At 41.5% G+C, this 20,787-nt stretch overlaps 1 protein-coding gene across 2 annotated transcripts in view; it reads left to right on the forward strand.

The window, feature by feature from the left end:
- The window catches only part of LOC106591039 (relaxin receptor 2), a 269,349-nt gene that overhangs the window by 62,011 nt on the left and 186,551 nt on the right, over positions 1-20,787 (forward strand). For both annotated transcript variants that reach the window (XM_045690183.1, XM_045690182.1), the window contains exon 6: positions 16,442-16,513. In XM_045690183.1, the coding sequence (XP_045546139.1) occupies positions 16,442-16,513 (72 nt within the window). The remainder of the gene's footprint in view (positions 1-16,441; positions 16,514-20,787) is intronic.

Here is a 20,787-nt window from a genome sequence, read left to right on the forward strand (position 1 = left end):
TATACTATACTATACCATACCATAACATACCATAACATACCAAACTATACCATACCATACCATACTATCCTATACTATACCACACACTATACCACACTATACCATACCATACCGTACCATAATGTACTATACTGTACCATACTACACCATACTATACTATACTGTGCTATACTACGTTATACTATACCGTGCCATGCTATACCAAGCCATACTATACTATATCATACCATACCATGCTATACTATACTATACTATACCGTACTATACGATACCATACCAACTATACTATACTGCCAGCAGCATTCAACCCTGCATCCCACTGCTGGCTTGCTTCTGAAGCTAAGCAGAGTTGGTCATGGTCAGTCCCTAGATGGGAGACCAGATGCTGCTGGAAGTGGTGTTGGAAGGCCAGTAGGAGGCACCCTTTCCTCAGGTCTAATAAAATACCCCAAGGCCCCAGGGCAGTGATTGGGGACACTGCCATGTGTAGGGTGCTGTCTTTCGGATGGGATGTTAAGTGGGTGTCCTGACTCTCTGTGGTCATTAAAGATCGCATAGTACTTATTGTAAGAGTATGGGTGTTAACCCCAGTGTCCTGGCTATATTCCCAAGTGGTCCCTCATACCATCATGGTTACCTAATCATCCCCAGTTTACAATTGGCTCCTTCATCCGCCCCTTCCTCTCCTATGTAACTATTCCCCAGGTTGTTGCTGTAAATGAGAATGTGTTCTCAGTCAACTTATCTGGTAAAAAATAAATACTATGCTATATCATACTATACTATGTCATACCATAGTATACTGTCTGATAATGTCTTCTCCACCAGCAGAGACTATGAGTTCTAAACAATATGAAGTTTGACTTGATTTATTGTCAATATTATACATTTGCATGAAAATGTATTTAGTCCATGTATCATAGTTGGCTAGTTTTAATCCTGTTAGGAACACTGTCATATCTTGTTAGAAGTGTCGAATTGAGTTTGAAACATGGTCCTATGTACACCCGCAACACTGTTATCCCACTGAGCTAAAGTCTGGTTCACTAGGCATTAGCTAATACCTGGAGCTAGTGTTCATGTCATTTCGCAAGGCATAGTGCACCAGGTAAATTGGCCAAAAATATAGTCACGTGTACAACATTTCAGTCATTGACCAGGCACAGTTATCCAGATCAGTGAGTGCATATATTTTTTATACTGGTCCCCTGTGGGAATCAAACCCACAACGCTGGCGTTGGAAGTGTCATGCTCTACCCAACTGAGCTACAAGGGACCACCTGGGGAATAATGTCTGCATGGGAAAGGACTGAATGGTTGAATGAATAAGTGGGGGAAGCGTTACATTTACAGAACACGTGTTATTTGCATAAAACACTAATGTGGAAATGTGTGTAGAAATGACTTTGGGTCCCATTACCTTCACAGCAGCCACAGCAGCTGAACACTTACCAGAGTTGTACAGTCAATGTGTAATTTGGGTAATCCATCACTTTATAATGCATTCAGCCTTTTAGCTTGCGTCCCCAATGGCACCCTGTTCCCTATATAGTGCACTACTTTAGACCAGAGCCCTGTTCCTTACATAGTGCACCCTATTCCCTACATAGTGCACTACTATAGACCAGAGCCCTATTCCATACATAGTGCACTACTTTTGACCAGAGCTCTATGGGTCCTGGTAAAAAATAAAACACTATGTAGGGAACAGGGTGCCATAGGGACGTAGTGTTGGGCAGGGAAATTGCTATATCTTGTTAAAAAAATATGTCTATCTAAAGGGATAACGTGAAAGGTTATTGAAATAATTGAAATAAAAAGATGTGATTATTTATTGGCCTAGTTAGTAGCTATAGGTATTTAGGCACATCATGTGAATTAGGCCTCGTGAAATTATTGTGAAAAGTACAAGAGTTACTGTTGACAACAGACTTGCAGCACGCTTATAGGGAAGGACACTCAACAAGCACAGCACTTACACAAATGACTGATGACTGGTTAAGTGAAATTGATGATCAAATTATTGTGGGGGCTGTCTTGTTAGACTTCCGTGCAGCTTTTGACATTATCAATCATAGTCTGTTGCTGGAAAAATGTATGTGTTATGGCTTTACACCCCCTGCTATGATGTGGATAAAGAGTTACTTGTCTAACAGAACACAGAGGGTGTTCTTTAATGTAAGCCTCTCAAACATAATCCAGGTAGAATCAGGAATTCCCCAGGGTAGCTGTTTAGGCCCCTTGCTTTTTTCAATTTTTAGTAATGACATGCCACTGACTTTGAGTAAAGTATTTATCCACATCATAGCAGGGGGTGTAAAGCCATAACACTACAGCGACTGAAATGACTGCAACACTTAACAAAGAACTGCAGTTAGTTTCAGAGTGGGTGGCAAGGAATAAGTTAGCCCTAAATATTTCTAAAACTAAAAGCATTGTATTTGGGTCAAAACATTAATTAAACACTAAATATCGTAATAAATAATGTGGAAATTGAGCAAGTTGAGATGACTAAACTGCTTGGAGTAACCCTAGATTGTAAACTGTCATGGTCAAAATGTGTTGATGCAGTAGTAGCTAAGATGGGAAGAAGTCTGTCCATAATAAATCAATGCTCTGCCTTCTTAACACTATCAACAAGGCAGGTCCTACAGGCCCTAGTTTTGTCGCACCTTGACAACTGTTCAGTCGTGTGGTCAGGTGCCACAAAAAAGAACTTAGGAAAATTACAATTGTCTCTGAACAGGGCAGCATGGCTGAATACTATACTATGCCATACTCTACTATACCATACTATACCAAAACATACCATACCATACTATACCAAAACATACCATACCATACTATACCATTCTATACCATAACATACCATACCATAACATACCATGCTATACTGTCTGACATGACATTGTCTTCTCCACATACACACACCTGCAGAGACTGTAAGTTCTAAACAATATGAAACTGGGCTTGTGTAGAGTAGGTGGACTGGACTAGGTTGGACTGGACTGGACTGGAGTAGATTGGACTGGACTGGACTGGATTCGACTCGATTTATTGTCAGTATTATACATTTGCATGAAAATGTATTTAGTCCATGTATCATAGTTGTCTAGTTTTAATCCTGTTAGGAACACTGTCATATCTTGTTAGAAGTGTTGAACTGAGTTTGAACCATGGTCCTATGTACACCTGCAACACTGTTATCCCACTGAGCTGAAGTCTGGTTCACTAGGCATTAGCTAATACCTGGAGCTAGTGTTTATGTCATTACGCAAGGCATAGTGCACCAGGTAAATTGGCAAAAAAGTCACACGTACAACATTTCAGTCATGGTTATCCAGAGTGATTTACAGTAGTGAGTGCATACATCTTTTATACTTGTCTCCTGTGGGACTCAAACCCACAGCGCTGGCGTTGGAAGCAACATGCTTTACCAACTGAGCTACAAGGGACCACCTGGGGTATAATGTCTGCTTGTGAAAGTACTGAATGGTTGAATGAATAAGTGGGGAAAGCGTTACAATTATAGAACACTGTGGAAATGTGTGTAGAAATGAGTTTGGGTCCCATTACTTTCACAGCAGCCACAGCAGCTGAACACTTACCAGAGTTGTACAGTCAATGTGTAATTTTGGTAATCCATCACTTTATAATGCATTCAGCCTTTTAGCCTGCGTCCCCAATGGCACCCTGTTCCCTATATAGTGCACTACTTTTGACCAGAGCCCTATTCCCTACATAGTGCACTAGTTTAGACCAGAGCCCTATTCCCTACATAGTGCACTACTTTAGACCAGAGCCCTATTCCCTACGTAGTGCACCCTATTCCCTACATAGTGCACCCTATTCCCTACATAGTGCACCCTATTCCCTACATAGTGCACTACTTTTGACCAGAGCTCTACGGGTCCTGATAAAAAATAATGCGCTATGTAGGGAACAGGGTGCCATTGGTGGTGTTGGGCAGGGACAGCTGATAATGAGGACCCCGGGGGCTGTATTCACAAGACTAAAAAACTCCCTGCTCTGCGTAGGTTTAAGGATCATGTTAAGACCCTGCCAAGACAAGTGAAATCAGCTCATAAAGGTTTATCTCAGCTGGTAACGTCAGTTTGAGGTACCGCAAAGGAAAGGCAGTGATGACGCTCATTGATATTACTGCAAATGATGGGGAATAAGCGTGATGAGGCATCGCCAGCTGTGAACCCAATTTTGCTCTTCAGTCAACCACGGTGAACGTGACTGTTTATCAAATGTTGCATTGTTAAAAGGCTTGAATTTTTGTCTGACATGATCGCTTTGCCTACTCTTAATTCTTCCATAATATGTTGGCATGAATACAGATGTAGGATCTTAATTTGATCACTCTTTTGTTGCTGTATATTTGAAGCGTATTTTACTTTTTTTAAAGGCTTCTAAAGTTTGTAATTTCCACTTTGAAATTTCAGATTTGATTTGTCCTAAAGAAAAATGTATCAACTCCAACAAAAATGTCCATTAATTATAATCCACATAATAATTCACATTTCCTGCTGTAGCAAACTGGCTCAAATTAAGGTCCTACATCTGTAACCTTTTTAAAAAAACAAATTCTGATATTTTGAATAATGTGATATTGCACTGAATCATAAAAAGCGGTTGTAAAAAGCATAATTTTACAATATTACCATTATATCAACACACTCGTCACTCCTGTTGAACAACTCTTAATCGCTTTGGCACTGTAGGCATCAAGTCAATTGCCGATAATGTTTCATACAACGTTTGACAGGTCTATCATTTTCACCGAACACAAGTTAACATAGGCCCTGGATGTTAACATAGGCCCTGGATGTTAACATAGACCCGGGATGTTAACATAGGCCCTGGATGCCTTCAATTGCCCAATTTATAGGCATGACCAATTTAGACATATTTTTAAACAAAATATTGCACTCTAAAGGGATAACTTGAAATAACATGTAGGTTAATTAAATAATTGAAATAAAAAGATGTGATTATTTATTAGCTGGGTTAGTAGTTATAAGTATTTAGGCACATCATGTGAATTAGGCCTCGTGAAATAATTGTGAAAAGTACAAGAGATACTGTAGCATGGATCGATCATAGAGACATATCAAAAATGCATTTTAACAACTCCAAGCAATTGCCTGTCTATGGTGCAGGAACCACTGACTTACTGCCTTTTAAAATGTATTATCAAGAAACCTGCTGGTCCTAAATATCTGTCGACTAGGCATGACTCTTATGACTAAAGAGGCTTCATGCGTAGCTTTTATTTTTACCCATAACGTCTCTGTTCTCAGCACATATGAGGAGGAGTAAAACGTCTCTGTTCTCAGCACGTATGACAAATTGTCTTCTCTGAGAGGCTTTGTGGATACGGGCCGGGATCTCCTTGCCACTTAGACCCAATCAGAGAGATGTGATTAGGCATAATTCTACTCATGCACGCGCGGACACACACCCTACACACACCACACACACACACCACACAGACACACTACACACACACACACACACACACACACACCACACACTACACACACACCACACACTACACACACACACCACACACACACACCCACACACACCGCACACACACACCATTCACAGACTACTCCTACTTACACTACATTCAGAAAGTATTCATACACCTTGACTTATTCCACATTTTGTTGTGTTACAGCCTGAATTCAAAATGGATTAAATATTTGTTAAAATCTCACCCATCTACAATATCCCATAATGACAATTTTTTATTTTTTTATTTTTTTATTAATACAGAAATATCTAATTTACATAGGTGTTCACACCCCTGAGTCAATACTTTGTAGAAGCACCTTTGGCTGTGATTACAGGTGTCTTTTGGGGTAAGTCTCTAAGACTTTTCCACACATGGATTGTGCAACATTCACCCGTTATTATTTTCAAAATTCTATAAACTCTGTCAAATTGGTTGTTGATAATTTCTAGACAACCATTTTCAGTTCTTGACTTAGATTTTCAAGTAGATTTAAGTAAAAACTGTAACTCGACCACTTCACTGTTTTCTGTCTTTTTGGTAAGCAACTCCAGTGTAGATTTGTTTTAGGTTATTGTTCTGCTGAAAGGTGAATTAATCTCCCGGTGTCTGGTGGAAAGCAGACTGAACCAGGTTTTCCTCTAGGATTTTGCCTGTGCTTAGCTCCATTCCGTTTCTTTTTTATCCTGAAAAACTCTCCAGTCCTTAAAACTTATTTGGGATCGGTGTCCCTTCCATGGGACGGTTGAGCTAACGTAGGCTAATGCGATTAGCATGAGGTTGTAAGTAACAAGAACATTTCCCAGGACATAGACATATCTGATATTGGCAGAAAGCTTAAATTCTTGTTAATCTAACTTCACTGTCCAATTTACAGTAGCTATTACATTGAAAGAATACCATGCTATTTTTTGAGGAGAGTGCACAATTTTGAACATGAAAAGTTATTAATAAACAAATTAGGCACATTTGGGCAGTCTTGATACAGCATTTTGAACAGAAACGCAATGGTTCATGGGATTCGTCTAAAACTTTGCACATACACTACTGGCATCTAGTGGCCAAAATCTAAATTGCACCTGGGCTGGAATAATATATTATGGCCTTTCTCTTGCATTTCAAAGATGATGGTACAAAAAAATACAAAAGTATGTATGTATGTATTATCTTTTACCAGATCTATTGTGTTATATTCTCCTGCATTCCTTTCACATTTCCACACACTTCAAAATGTTTCCTTTCAAATGGTACCACTAATATGCATATCCTTGCTTCAGGGCCTGAGCTACAGGCAATTAGATTTGGGTATGCAATTTTAGGCGAAAATTGAAAAAAAGAGGATCCGCCCTCTAATTAACGATTACAAGCACACCCATAACATGATGCAGCCACCATTATGCTTGATTATAAGAAGAGTGATGTACTCAGTAATGTGTTGTATTGGATTTTCCCCAAACATAAGACTTATTATTATTATTGTTAAAATGAGAGCCCGTCTGGATCTTTAATTTAAAGACCCTTGCTTCTTTTGGTCTCAACATAGACTTTGATCTAAAGCCATTCTTGTGATTATTGTGTTTTTGCAATCCATTGCAAATAATGTTTGTAGGACCTATGTAGCCAAATTGTATCTATGATCTTATGTTATCCATTCATGGTGTTTTATTTGTTCTATTTATATACAGTGGCTTGTGAAAGTATTGTATTTTTCCTATTTTTTTGCCTTACAACCTAGAATTAAATTAGATTTTTGGGGGGTTTGTATCATTTGATTTACACAACATGCCTACCACTTTGAAGATGCAAAATATAATTTTTTTGTGAAACAAACAAGAAATAAGACAAAGAAAACATTAAACTTGAGCATGCATAACTATTCACCTCCACAAAGTCAATACTTTGTAGAGCCACCTTTTGCAGTAATTACAGCTGCAAGTCTCTTGGGGTATGTCTCTATAAGCTTGGCACATCTAGCCACTGGGATTTGTGCCCATTCTTCAAGGCAAAACTGCTCCAGCTCCTTCAAGTTGGATGGGTTCCGCTGGTGTACAGCAATCTTTAGGTCATACCACAGATTCTCAATTGAATTGAGGTCTGGGCTTTGAGTAGGCCATTCCAAGACATTTAAATGTTCCCCCTTACTCGAGTGTTACTTTAGCAGTATGCTTAGGGTCATTGTCCTGCTGGAAGGTGAACCTCCGTCCCAGTCTCAAACCTCTGGAAGACTGAAACAGGTTTCCCTCAATTCTGACCAGTTTCCCTGTCCCTGCCAATGGTGTTCTCGGGGTGTTGAAAGGTGTTGGGTTTGCGCCAGATATAGCATTGATGGCCTAAAAGCTACATTTTAGTCTCATCTGACCAGAGTACCTTCTTCCATATGTTTGGGGAGTCTCCCACATGCCTTTTGGCAAACACCAAACGTGTTTTCTTATTATTTTCTTTAAGCAATGACTTTTTCTGGCCACTCTTCTGTAAAGGCCAGCTCTGTGGAGTGTACGACTTAAAGTGGTCCTATGGACAGATACTCCAATCTCCGCTGTGAAGCTTTGCAGCTCCTTCAGGGTTATCTTTGGTCTCTTTGTTGCCTCTCTGATTAGTGCCGATTAGTTTGGTCTGTAAATAGCCCATCCAATCTACCTCATCCTTATACTGTATTTATTTATTTATCTTGCTCCTTTGCACCCCAGTATCTCTACTTGCACATTCATCTTCTGCATACCTTACCATTCCAGTGTTTAATTGCTATATTCTAATTACTTTGCCACCATGGCCTATTTATTGCCTTACCTCTCTTATCCTACCTCATTTACACATGCTGTATATAGATTTTTCTGCTGTATTATTGATTGTATTTTTGTTTATTCCATGTGTAACTCTGTGTTGTATGTGTCGAACTTCTTTTCTTTATCTTGGCCAGGTCGCAGTTGCAAATGAGAACTTGTTCTCAACTAGCCTACCTGGTTAAATAAAGGTGAAATTAAAAAAAATATTAAAAAGTGCCCTCCTTTCCTGGTCCATGAGTTTTGGTGGGCGACCCTCTCTTGGCAGGTTTGTTGTGGTGCCATATTCTTTCCATGTTTTAATAATGGATTTAATGGTGCTCCATGGGATGTTCAAAGATTAAGATATTTTTTTATAACCCAACCCTGATCTGTACTTCTCCACAACTTTGTCCCTGACCTGTTTGGAGAGCTCCTTGTTATTCATGGTGCTGTTTGCTTTGTGGTGCCCTTTGCTTAGTGTTGTTGCAGACTCTGGGGCCTTCAGAACAGGTGTATATATACTGAGACCATGTGATACTTAAATAAAGTCCACCTGTGTGCAATCTAACTAATTAAGCGACTCCTGAAGGTAAATGATTGCACCAGATCTTATTTAGGGGCTTCATAGCAAAGGAGGTGAATACATATGCACGCACCACTTTTCCGCTTATAATTTTTTGAAACAAGTTATTTTTTTCATTTAATTTCACCAATTTGGACTATTTTGTGTATGTCCATTACATGAAATCCAAATAAAAATCTATTTAAATTACAGGTTGTAATGCAACAAAATAGGAAAAACGCCAAGTGGGATGAATACTTTTGCAAGGCACTGTATCTAAATCAACCAATGAAATCAAGCCACAGCCATTGCCGTTAATTTATTTTTTCTCCTCTCATGGGCCATAATACTCTTCCATACATGTCACATAGCAAGATTTTATCCACTATTTGAAGTCTTATCCAGAAATTAGAATTTGACCAAAATTAAAGCAATTGTCTGAGGATGGTGCTGGACCTTCTGACATAAAAAGAAAATGGGACAGTTTGATGAATAGGCTTCAACTAAAGGTTAACATTTAGGCATGTCACATTGCGCAAAACACAGTGCCCAAGTCATATGCAAAGTTTTTTCTGTCTCCGCATGTCATTAGCCTAAAACTATTTAAGTCTAAAACAAAGATACTTTTAGCATTTTTCCCCAAACCCCTTGTTACCCATACTGAAATGTACCTGCCCTTCAGTGGGACTTCTTGGATTAGATAAAGTTCAAATAAAATAAAAATACCATTGTTTCTTCCTTTCTGTGGCGGTCCATCCAAACACATGTTCCCATTCAGGCCCCAGGTGCAATCTGTTAGTCTGGGAAAGAGAAATGGTTTCATATTTTCTACACTAACCTGTCATATAGTGAGGTGATCTGTAATAACACTGACCTCTCTCAGGGAGAGACTCACTATTTAATATAGCTACTATCAATCAATCACACACACACACACACACACACACACACACACACACACACACACACACACACACACACACACACACACACACACACACACACACACGAACACACGCACATACACACTGTGCGACTCCTATTTAACTGGTTCTTCTTAATTTTATTGTTTAATGTACGACTATTTCGTCTTATTGTTTAATCTTACATGCTGACCACACCGCTCACGTCGTGTGCACGAGTGTTGCAAAATTATTTACACAAACATGTTATTCAATCATTGCACCCAGACTGCTCGTGCACCTCAGGGAGCGACTGCATGGCCAGGCGCTAAAATAGAAATAGGTTCTATTTGTGACGCTCAACGTGCTGCAAGTCCAGCCTCTCCCATCTCCTCACTGGTGTTTAGGAGCAGATACCCACGTGGGTGATTGAAAGATGAACTGAAGTCCAGTCGGTTGTAGTAACACACGGTAGATTTGGTTGCCAACTGCCATTTAAAGTCAAAAGAAGTAAAAAAGAAGCCTGAGGAAGGAGGTAGAGGACCTTGTGCATGATGAGAAAGGAATTCGGTTTATTGTTTTATCTGTGGATTAATTGTCGGAGTAGAGGATCTTGTGCATTTCAGATAAAATAACAACCCAATGTTTATATCCCAGGACAAATGATCTAACAACAGCAAGCTAGCTAGCTAAATTGCCATAAATGTTAAATGCTTTTCGACCTGTCCCCAAATTAATATAATTGGTTCAGAGTTTGTTTTGATATGATTGTGTCTGGTGTGGGGGTACAAAATCAACATGCGCGTCCGGTTTGGTCAGCATGTTAGATTAAACAATTAAATAATCTTAGATTACTTAAACATATTGTTTAATCTTTGACTATTTCACTATACTTTGTCCTTGTACTAAATGTTATTAGAACATAACTATTTTTAAGACACAAGAAAAGTGTGTGTGTATAAGTCTTGCCCCTCACACCCCCTTTACCTATAAATAGACCCTCGGATCCAGATACTGTCTGATATGTAATCTCTTCTCATCCATATTCATAACAGAGGTGGAAGATACACTGCATGCGGAAAGTATTCAGACCCCTTGACTTTTTCCACATTGTGTTACGTTACAGACTTATTCTAAAATTGATTTTTAAAAATGAAATAACTTTACAATCTACACACAATACCCCATAATGACCAAGCAAGAAAACATTTGTTGAAATGTAATTTTTTGAAAAATTACATTTACATAAGTATTCAGACCCTTTACTCAGTACTTTGTTGAAGCACCTTTGGCAGCGATTACAGCCTCTAGTCTTCTTGGGTATGACGCTATAAGCGTGGCACACCTGTATTTAGTGAGTTTTTCCCATTTTTCCCTGTAGATGCTCTCAAGCTCTGTCAGGTTGGATGTGAAGTGTTGCTCCAGAGATGTTCGATCGGGTTCAAGTCCGGGCTCTGGCTGGGCCACTCAAGGACATTCACAGACTTGTCCCAAAACCACTCCTGCATTGTCTTGGCTGTGTGCTCAGGGTCGCTGTCCTGTTGGAAGGTGAACCTTTGCCCCAGTCTGACATCCTGAGCGCTCTGGAGCAGGTTTTCATCAAGGATCTTTCCCTCGATCCTGACTAGTCTCCCAGGCCCTGCTGCTGAAAAACATCCCCACAGCATGATGCTGCCACTGCCATGCTTCACCGTAGGGATGGTGCCAGGTTTCCTCCAGACATGACTCTTGGCATTCAGGCCAAAGAGTTCAATCTTGGTTTCATCAGATCTGATCATCATGGTCTGAGAGTCCTTCAGGTGCCTTTTGGCAAACTCCAAGCGGGCTGTCATGTGCCTTTTAATGAGGAGTGGGTGGTGCAGAGATGGTTGTCCTTCTAGAAGGTTCTCCCATCTCCACAAGGCCCTTCTCCCCCGATTGCTCAGTTTGGCTGGGCGGCCAGCTCTAGGAAGAGTCTTGGTGGTTCCATATTTCTTCCATTTAAGAATGATGGAGGCCACTGTGTTCTTGGGAACCTGCAATGTCTTGGGAGCTCTACGAACAATTCCTTCGACCCAAATGGCTTGGTTTTTGCTCTGACATGCACTGTCAACTGTGGGACCTTATATAGACAGGTGTGTGCCTTTCCAAATCATGTCCAATCAATTGAATTTACCACAGGTGGACTCCAATGAAGTTGTAGAAACATCTCAAGGATGATCAATGGAAACAGGATGCACCTGAGCTCAACTTGGAGTCCCATAGCAAAGGGTCTGATCACTTATGTAAATAAGGTATTTCTGGTTTTTATTTTTAATACATTTGTTAACATTTCTAGCATTGCTTTGTCATTATGGGGTATTGTGATGTCATTATGGGGTATTGTGATGTCATTATGGGGTATACACACACACACACACACACACACACACACACACACACACACACACACACACACAGAGACACACACACACACAGAGACACACACACAGAACAGTATATTAAAGATGCACTATGCAGAAATTACTCCGACATTTCCTCGTTATTAAAATTCTAATAGTTTGCCTAATTTTAGTTTATGTTACAAAACAAGAAATTATAGTGTAGAGAACCATTTTACCATCTAAACTGCTGTGAAATATATTTACCATAACCCCAAGAAATGTATTTTCAACTGTTTGAATCTAAACAAAAAGTAAAAGACACAAAAACTAAACTTAAGAACCCGGAAGCATAGATGGTGCACATAAAACAACTCTACCGCTTCTTAGACTTGCTTTCAATGAGAAGGACAGATCTATAACTCACATTTTCCTGTGAATTTAGTCGGGTAGCTCAAAAAGTTACATATTGCAGCTTTAAGGAGGCAAAAGAGGATAAGAGTACAAAAGACACAGTGTGACTGTGAAACACGATGAAAGAGGCGCCCACGCATAAACACACACACACTTTCACGGTCATGTAGAGGTCTCTCTCTGATGTGTATCTCTCTCATTCTCTGTGACACACACACACACACACACACACACACACACACACACACACACACACACACACACACACACACACACACACACACACACACTAGTGCGGTCATGCAGACGTGGCTTCCTGAAACATAGGGTCAGAGTCTGTGTTCACTCTGTGATCAAAGTGGAAGTTATGGAACTCCCGAGTGGCACGGTGGTCTAAGGCCCTGCATTGCAGTGTTGTGGCGTCACTACAGCCTGGGGTTCAATTCTGGGCTGTGTCATTTATGACCGGGAGTCCCATAGGGTGGCTCACAATAGGTCTGGGTTTGGCTGGGGGGGGCTTTACTTGGCTCATTGTACTCTAGCGGTTCCTTATGACGGGGCGGACGCCTGCAGGCTGACTCCGGTTGTCAGGTGAACGGTGTTTCCTCCGACACATTGGTGCAGCGGGCTTCTGGGTTAAGGGAGTGGGTGTTAAGAAGCGTGGTTTCCGAGTCATATTTTTTGGTGGACGCATGACTCGAACTTCGCCTCTCCCAAGCCCGTTGGGGAGTTGCAGCGAAGAGACAAGCTCTTTATCCTGAAATTCGGGAAAGAAAACGGGGTAAAATGAATAAATTGTTTCATTCTTCTTTTACTCAAGTGTCATTCATTAATCATCATCAGTTATTTATTAAGTCTCTCTGGACTTAATCACTCTGAACATCATCAGGGCCTGTCTCTCTCTATTTGAAGATTTGAAGTAGTGTTGTGGTGTCTCTCCTGTCGTGATGTGTGTTTTGTCCTATATGTTTGTTTTTAATCCCAGCCCCCGTCCCGGCAGGAGGCCTTTTGGTAGACTGTCATTGTAAATAAGAATTTGTTCTTAACTGCCTATTTAAATAAAGGTTAAATATTTTTTACACACACACACACTTTAATTGTTTATTAATTTATTCATATCAACTCTTATCACAGTATAACTTCACTGCAGAGACCGAGATCGAGATCGAGACTGACAGAGACTGAGACTGACATGGAGTCTGACACAGAGACAGACGCTGAGACTGACACAGAGACAGACGCTGAGACAGACACAGAGACTGACACAGAGACTGACACAGAGACTGAGACTGACACGAGACAGAGAGACAGAGAGACTGAGACTGACATGGAGTCTGACACAGAGACAGACGCTGAGACTGACACAGAGACAGACGCTGAGACAGACACAGAGACTGACACAGAGACTGACACAGAGACTGAGACTGACACGAGACAGAGAGACAGAGAGACTGAGACTGACACGGAGACAGAGATTGAGACTGACATGGAGGCAGAGAGACTGAGACTGACACGGAGACAGAAACTGAGACTGACACGGAGACAGAGAGACTGAGACTGACACGGAGACAGAGAGACTGAGACTGACACGGAGACAGAGACTGAGACTGACACGGAGACAGAGACAGAGACTGAGACTGACACGGAGACAGAGACTGAGACTGACACGGAGACAGAGACTGAGACTGAGACTGACACGGAGACAGAGACTGAGACTGACACGGAGACAGAGAGACTGAGACTGACACGGAGACTGAGACTGACATGGAGACAGAGACTGAGACTGACACGGAGACAGAGACTGAGACTGACACGGAGACAGAGACTGAGACTGACACAGAGACAGAGACTGAGACTGACACGGAGACAGAGACTGAGACTGACACAGAGACAGAGACTGAGACTGACAGAGACTGCAGAGAGACTGAGACTGACACGGAGACAGAGACTGAGACTGACACACACGGAGACAGAGACTGAGACTGACACAGAGACAGAGACTGAGACTGACACGGAGACTGAGACTGACACGGAGACAGAGACTGAGACTGAGACTGAGACTGACACAGAGACAGAGACTGAGACTGACACGGAGACAGAGACTGAGACTGACATGGAGACAGAGAGACTGAGACTGACACGGAGACAGAGAGACTGAGACTGACACGGAGACAGAGACTGACCCAGAGTGGACCATTGTTCTACTAGATCGTCTGCTGGGCCTCTGGGTCATTGTACTGGATCAGGGGTCAGGGCTGTGTCAGGCCTGGGTCAGGGCTTTACACTGTACTGGGTCAGGGCTTTACATTGTACTGGGTCAGGGCTTTACACTGTACTGGGTCAGGGCTTAACACTGTACTGGGTCAGGGCTTTACACTGTACTGGGTCAGGGCTTTACACTGTACTGGGTCAGGGCTGTGTCAGGCTTGGGTCAGGGCTTTACACTGTACTGGGTCAGGGCTTTACACTGTACTGGGTCAGGTCCTAGCACTGTACTGGGTCAGGGTCTTACACTGTACTGGGTCAGGGCTTTACACTGTACCGGGTCTGGGCATTACACTGTATTGGGTCAGGGCTTATCACTGTACTGGCTCAGGGCTTTACACTGTACTGGGTCAGGGCTTTACACTGTACTGGGTCAGGGCTTTACATTGTACTGGGTCAGGGCTTTACACTGTACTGGGTCAGGGCTTTACACTGTACTGGGTCAGGGCTTTACATTGTACTGGGTCAGGGCTTTACACTCTACTGGGTCAGGGCTTTACATTGTACTGGGTCAGGGCTTTACACTGTACTGGGTCAGGGCTTTACATTGTACTGGGTCAGGGCTTTACACTGTACTGGGTTAGGGCTTTACACTGTACTAGATCAGGGCTTTACATTGTACTGGGTCAGGGCTTTACACTTTACTGGGTCAGGGCTTTACATTGTACTGGGTCAGGGCTTAACACTGTACTGGCTCAGGGCTTAACACTGTACTGGGTCAGGGCTTAACACTGTACTGGGTCAGGGCTTAACACTGTACTGGGTCAGGGCTTTACACTGTACCGGGACTGGGCATTACACTGTACTGGGTCAGCGCTTATCACTGTTCTGGCTCAGGGCTTTACACTGTACTGGGTCAGGGCTTTACACTGTACTGGGTCAGGGCTTTACATTGTACTGGGTCAGGGCTTTACATTGTACTGGGTCAGGGCATTACACTTTACTGGGTCAGGACTTTACACTTTACTGGGTCAGGGCTTAACACTGTACTGGGTCAGGGCTTAACACTGTACTGGGTCAGGGCTTAACACTGTACTGGGTTAGGGCTTTACATTGTACTGGGTCAGGGCTATACACTGTACTGGGTCAGGGCTATACACTGTACTGGGTCAGGGCTTTACATTGTACTGGGTCATGGCTTTACACTGTACTGGGTTAGGGCTTTACACTGTACTGGGTCAGGGTCTTACACTGTACTGGGTCAGGGCTTTACACTGTACTGGGTCAGGGATATACACTGTACTGGGTCAGGGCTTTACACTGTACTGGGTCAGGGCTTTACACTGTACTGGGTCAGGGCTTTACACTGTACTGGGTCAGGGCTTTACACTGTACTGGGTCAGAGCTTTACATTGTACTGGGTCAGAGCTTTACACTGTACTGGGTCAGGGCTATACACTGTACTGGGTCAGGGCTATACACTGTACTGGGTCAGGGCTTTACACTGTCCTGGGTCAGGGCTTTACACTGTCCTGGGTTTTGTTAAAGCTAGAAACATGTTTGTTTACCACATGAAATCTCAACCTCTGTGTTTTATTTTAGAATGAGAATGTGCTATTGATACATTTGCTGGTACCTGGTGAAATAATGTTGAATATCTGTGCTTGAGTTGATGGTGTGTGTGTGTGTGTGTTTGTTTCTCATCTCAGGTTCCTACAGAATAACAGCATCCAGACAATCTCCAGTCAAGCCTTCAGTGGACTCTACAAACTAGAGAGACTGTGAGTACTGACATAGCTCTATCCACCGTATGTGGGCCTCTTTACACTACACGACTTAATGACACAAACTAGTTCCAGGAGAGATTCTTGTGTCAAGAGACGGATCTTGATTAAAATCTCCCTTGAAGAGATTTTCTCCACACTACCTCCGGAGGATTCTCATACCCTCCTCTGAGTGCAAAGACAATAGCTCTCCCACACCACATATCCCCATGCAAGAATTACCTTAATATCAGTAGACTGTATTTTTTTTCTCTGTTAGCCAAATTGAAAATGGAAATATCCACACATTTGTTAATCATTGCATTAATCAAGTGTGCAACATTATGTGCAATATGGTTTAGATGAGAAGCTCCTGTAAAGTTTGAATTGCTATCCTTATTTTGTTTGACTATATACTACGGTATTTACGGTATGCTATCCTTATTTTGTTTGACTATATACTACGGTATTTACGGTATGCTAATGGGTATAATATCATGTTCAGCACATAAAGTAGCATATCTGGGGATCTAAAGTTTAAATGCAACAATGTTTCACATGCATTCTTTTCAAAGAGATAGCTAACAGCAAGTGAGCTGTATTAAACAACAACAACAAAAATCCATCCTCCAGTCCTTCTTTATGAAATGGGCAATGGCAGGGTCATATAGTTTGGCCTTTGATTTTATATCTGACAGAGGTACTTTCTTCATTGAGATCAAAGCTAAGGCTGACAGTCAGAACGGTCCAGTGGTGTTCCTGCAGTAAGTCATGATCTGTTTCAGGGCGGAGAATGTCCTTTCAAATGAGGCATTAGACAGGGAAATGGTCAACACCAGTACTCTCATTCAGCCTCTTCTGCTGGAGAAAGTGGAGGAAGTCGGCCGGGCTCCTAACATGGAAGTCAGACATGGAGTACATCACTGTGAGTTCTGTTTTGAGCCGCGAGACATCAACGTGAGGCCTATAGCTTTCCTTGAGACTTGAGAATGCAGTGTTGGCTAAGATTTCCCTATATCTGGTGAACTGCTGTGGGTCAATAAGGGCAAGAAACATAAGCGTTTTGTGGTCCTTGAACCTGTTGTTTAGCTGAGTGAGACGGTTGTCGATGATTCCACTGTGTAGCTGTTGGTACCAGGCACAGACTTCTCCATGCCTCTGTGCCCTCCACCCACTCGGATCCCTGGTCTCAGGCACAGTGTCCACGTAGATAGAATAGAGTTTCCGTTTCTCTCTCTCCATGGTGCTGTAGAATTCGTCGATCCTGGACAGGCAGAAATGCGTGTCAAACTTCCTTAATCTGCAAAAATCCCAAACAGCATGTCAGAGTACGCAAAGATGGAGTTGAATGTGGATAGCAGGAAGCAGAACTTGAAGCTTGTCATGTGTGTAATGTGTCCATCTGCGCTGTGAACTGTGTCTTCATCAAAGTCATCATGATGGTCCACAATATATTCAAAGGCGCTCTAGGAGTTCCTCCCTCTTATCATACACAGTGCAAACCAAATGTGAGGAGAAGTTGCACCGTGTTGGAGCCACTCTGGGTAGTCTTCACTGGCATATTTCATTCAGTAGTTTTGTGCATTTGAATAATCTCGAGAAAAAAGCCACTGAGATCTTACACTCTTTCAATTTTGCGGCACCTTGTGACATCACCAGATTAACCTGTTGGGGCTACAGGTTAGCAATGAACCCCGAGTCGGGATTGCTAACAAGGCTGGAAATTCAAAACATAAAAAATCGAATAATTTCAATTTCTCAAACAATCAACTATTTTACACAATTTAAAAGATAAACATCTCCTTAATCTAACCACATTGTTCGATTTTCAAAGAGGCTAAAGCAAAAGCATAAACGGCAAAAGCATAAAGTTAGATTATGTTAGGACAGTACATAGCCACAAAAGTACAAACATCCATTTTCAATTCAAGGTCAGGCGTCACCAAAAGCAGAAACCAGCTAGAATTATGCACTAACCTTTGTCAATCTCCATCAGATGACACTCCTAGGACATTATGTTATACAATACATGCATTTTTTGTTCCATCAAGTTCATATTTATATCCAAAAACAGCATTTTACAGTAGCGTGAAATTCAGATTTTTTTCTTCTCTGAAATGCTTCCGGTGAACATAACAAAATTACTATTCGAAAACATTGGTAAATTATAATATTGTCATTCAAAGAATAATATATTATCATCTCGTAATTGCTACCGAATGGCCAGATCTCAAAATAACTTTACTGGGAAATCACATTTTGCAATAAACGGGGTGCTATGCTAAGAACAATAAGCTATGCTATACAGTTAGCATCATCTAATATCGATAATAACATTGTAAATATCCCCTTACCTTTGATTATCTCCATCAGAAGGCACTGCCAGGAATCCCAGGTCCGGAACAAATGTGGTTTCTTTTGACAAAGTTCATAATTTATGTCCAAATAACACCAAGTAGTTAGCGTTCATTATGCTCCCACAAAACGTGGTGGGGGGGGTTGTAAAATCACGCCGAAAAGCTAAAAAAAACTAATAAATAATCTATTTACGTTCGTTCAAACATGTCAAACGTTGTTTAGCATTAATCTTTTGGTCCATTTTTAACGTTAAACATCAGTAATATTTTCACACAACCTATCCTATGTCTTGATAAACAATTAATGACAAACTCACGCTTCTCAGATTTATGCGCAGGCGCAAAAAAATGAAGTGACGACATGTCAACTTCCTTGCATTCTAATTTGCTCTCTGTTTATCATAGACGCTTCAAACAACTTTATAAAGATCGTTGACATCTAGTGGAAGCCGTAGGTGTTGCGAAATGAATCCTATCTCACTATGGTATCTATAAAACAATGACACTAAATAGTACAGTCACAAAATTCACATTTTTTTAAATCTATTTTTCACAGGTTTTTGCCTGCAATATGAGTTTTGTTATACTTACAGACACCATTCAAACTGTTTTAGAAAATTCACAGTGTTTTCTATCCGAATGTGTTAATAATATGCATATCCTAGCTTCTGAGTTGGTGTAGGAGGCAGTTAAAAATGGGCACATATTTTTTCACAATTTCTCAATACTGCCCCCGAGCCCCAACAGGTTTTAAGGGTCAATGGGATCCGGTGTCAATACCCTTCTATGGGGGTCTGGGGGCATTCCTCTCTGTGATATATTGTTTTTAAGAAATAAGTGTGAAATGTTTTTTTTCTTGTGAATTTTGAAGGGAAAACACATCCAAAACTTTCCTGATAAGTTGGTCAATATATCCCAACAATAACTGAAATACCAATAATTTCTGTATTACTTAAAATGATTGGTCTAACTCTAACAGTTCAGGAAGTATACATGCTTGGTAATTTGTTTGTAGAACGACTGTGAGAAAGCCAGTTCTGGGGTGTGTTCAATTCCATTGAACGTTTGCATCATTGCATAATGGCTTGTACTGAACGACACATTTGCCCAAAATGTTCTTCAACTTTCTTGAACAGACTTTTAGGTAGCCTACATTTGCTCTGTTTGGTGGGTATGGTGAGTGTGGCTTGAAGTAGAGGTCTTCACGGGTCCAACAAACCTGAAATTACGAGATCTGACCCAGGACCTGAGCGGGTCCTAAATTCTGAGTTTTGTCTTAGATCTGGGTCGGGTCTGATATAATTGCCACGGTTCTCAGGTATCTGCAATTAAAATGTATTTACCGATTGGACCCATCCTCTGTTAATTTAATGTGTGAGTGTCACACTCGTCGTATTGAACAGACCAAGGCGCAGCGTGTTCAGTGCTCATCTTTAAATCTTTAATGAGTAACACTTACAAAATAACAAACACGACCAACAGTTCCGTCAGGTACAACAACTAAACGGAAAACAACCACCCACAAAACCCAAAGGAAAACAGGCTGCCTAAGTATGGCTTCCAATCAGAGACAACGAAAGACACCTGCCTCTGATTGGAAACCATACTCACACATGGAAAATGAAACATAGAAACAGAAAACTAGAACCAATTCCCCTAGAAACAAACCAACCCCAAAACACACAAAACAACCCCCCTGCCACGCCCTGACCATACTACACTGTCTCGGACGTGACAGTGAGGTGATGAGACCTGCGCAAGCTTGTTATCTGTGTTAGCCAATGGTAACTTAATAAAAAGTATAGCTTACAGCATGTCCAGCTGAAGCTGGTTTCGGACACTCACCTCAAGTGCACCTGCTGCTGGGGGGGGGGAAGAGAGAGAGAGAGAGGGGGGAAGAGAGAGAGAGAGAGAGAGAGAGAGAGAGGAGGGGGG

The sequence above is a fragment of the Salmo salar genome, chromosome ssa11, assembly GCF_905237065.1.
Source record: "Salmo salar chromosome ssa11, Ssal_v3.1, whole genome shotgun sequence".
In the NCBI taxonomy this organism is placed as follows: domain Eukaryota; kingdom Metazoa; phylum Chordata; class Actinopteri; order Salmoniformes; family Salmonidae; genus Salmo; species Salmo salar.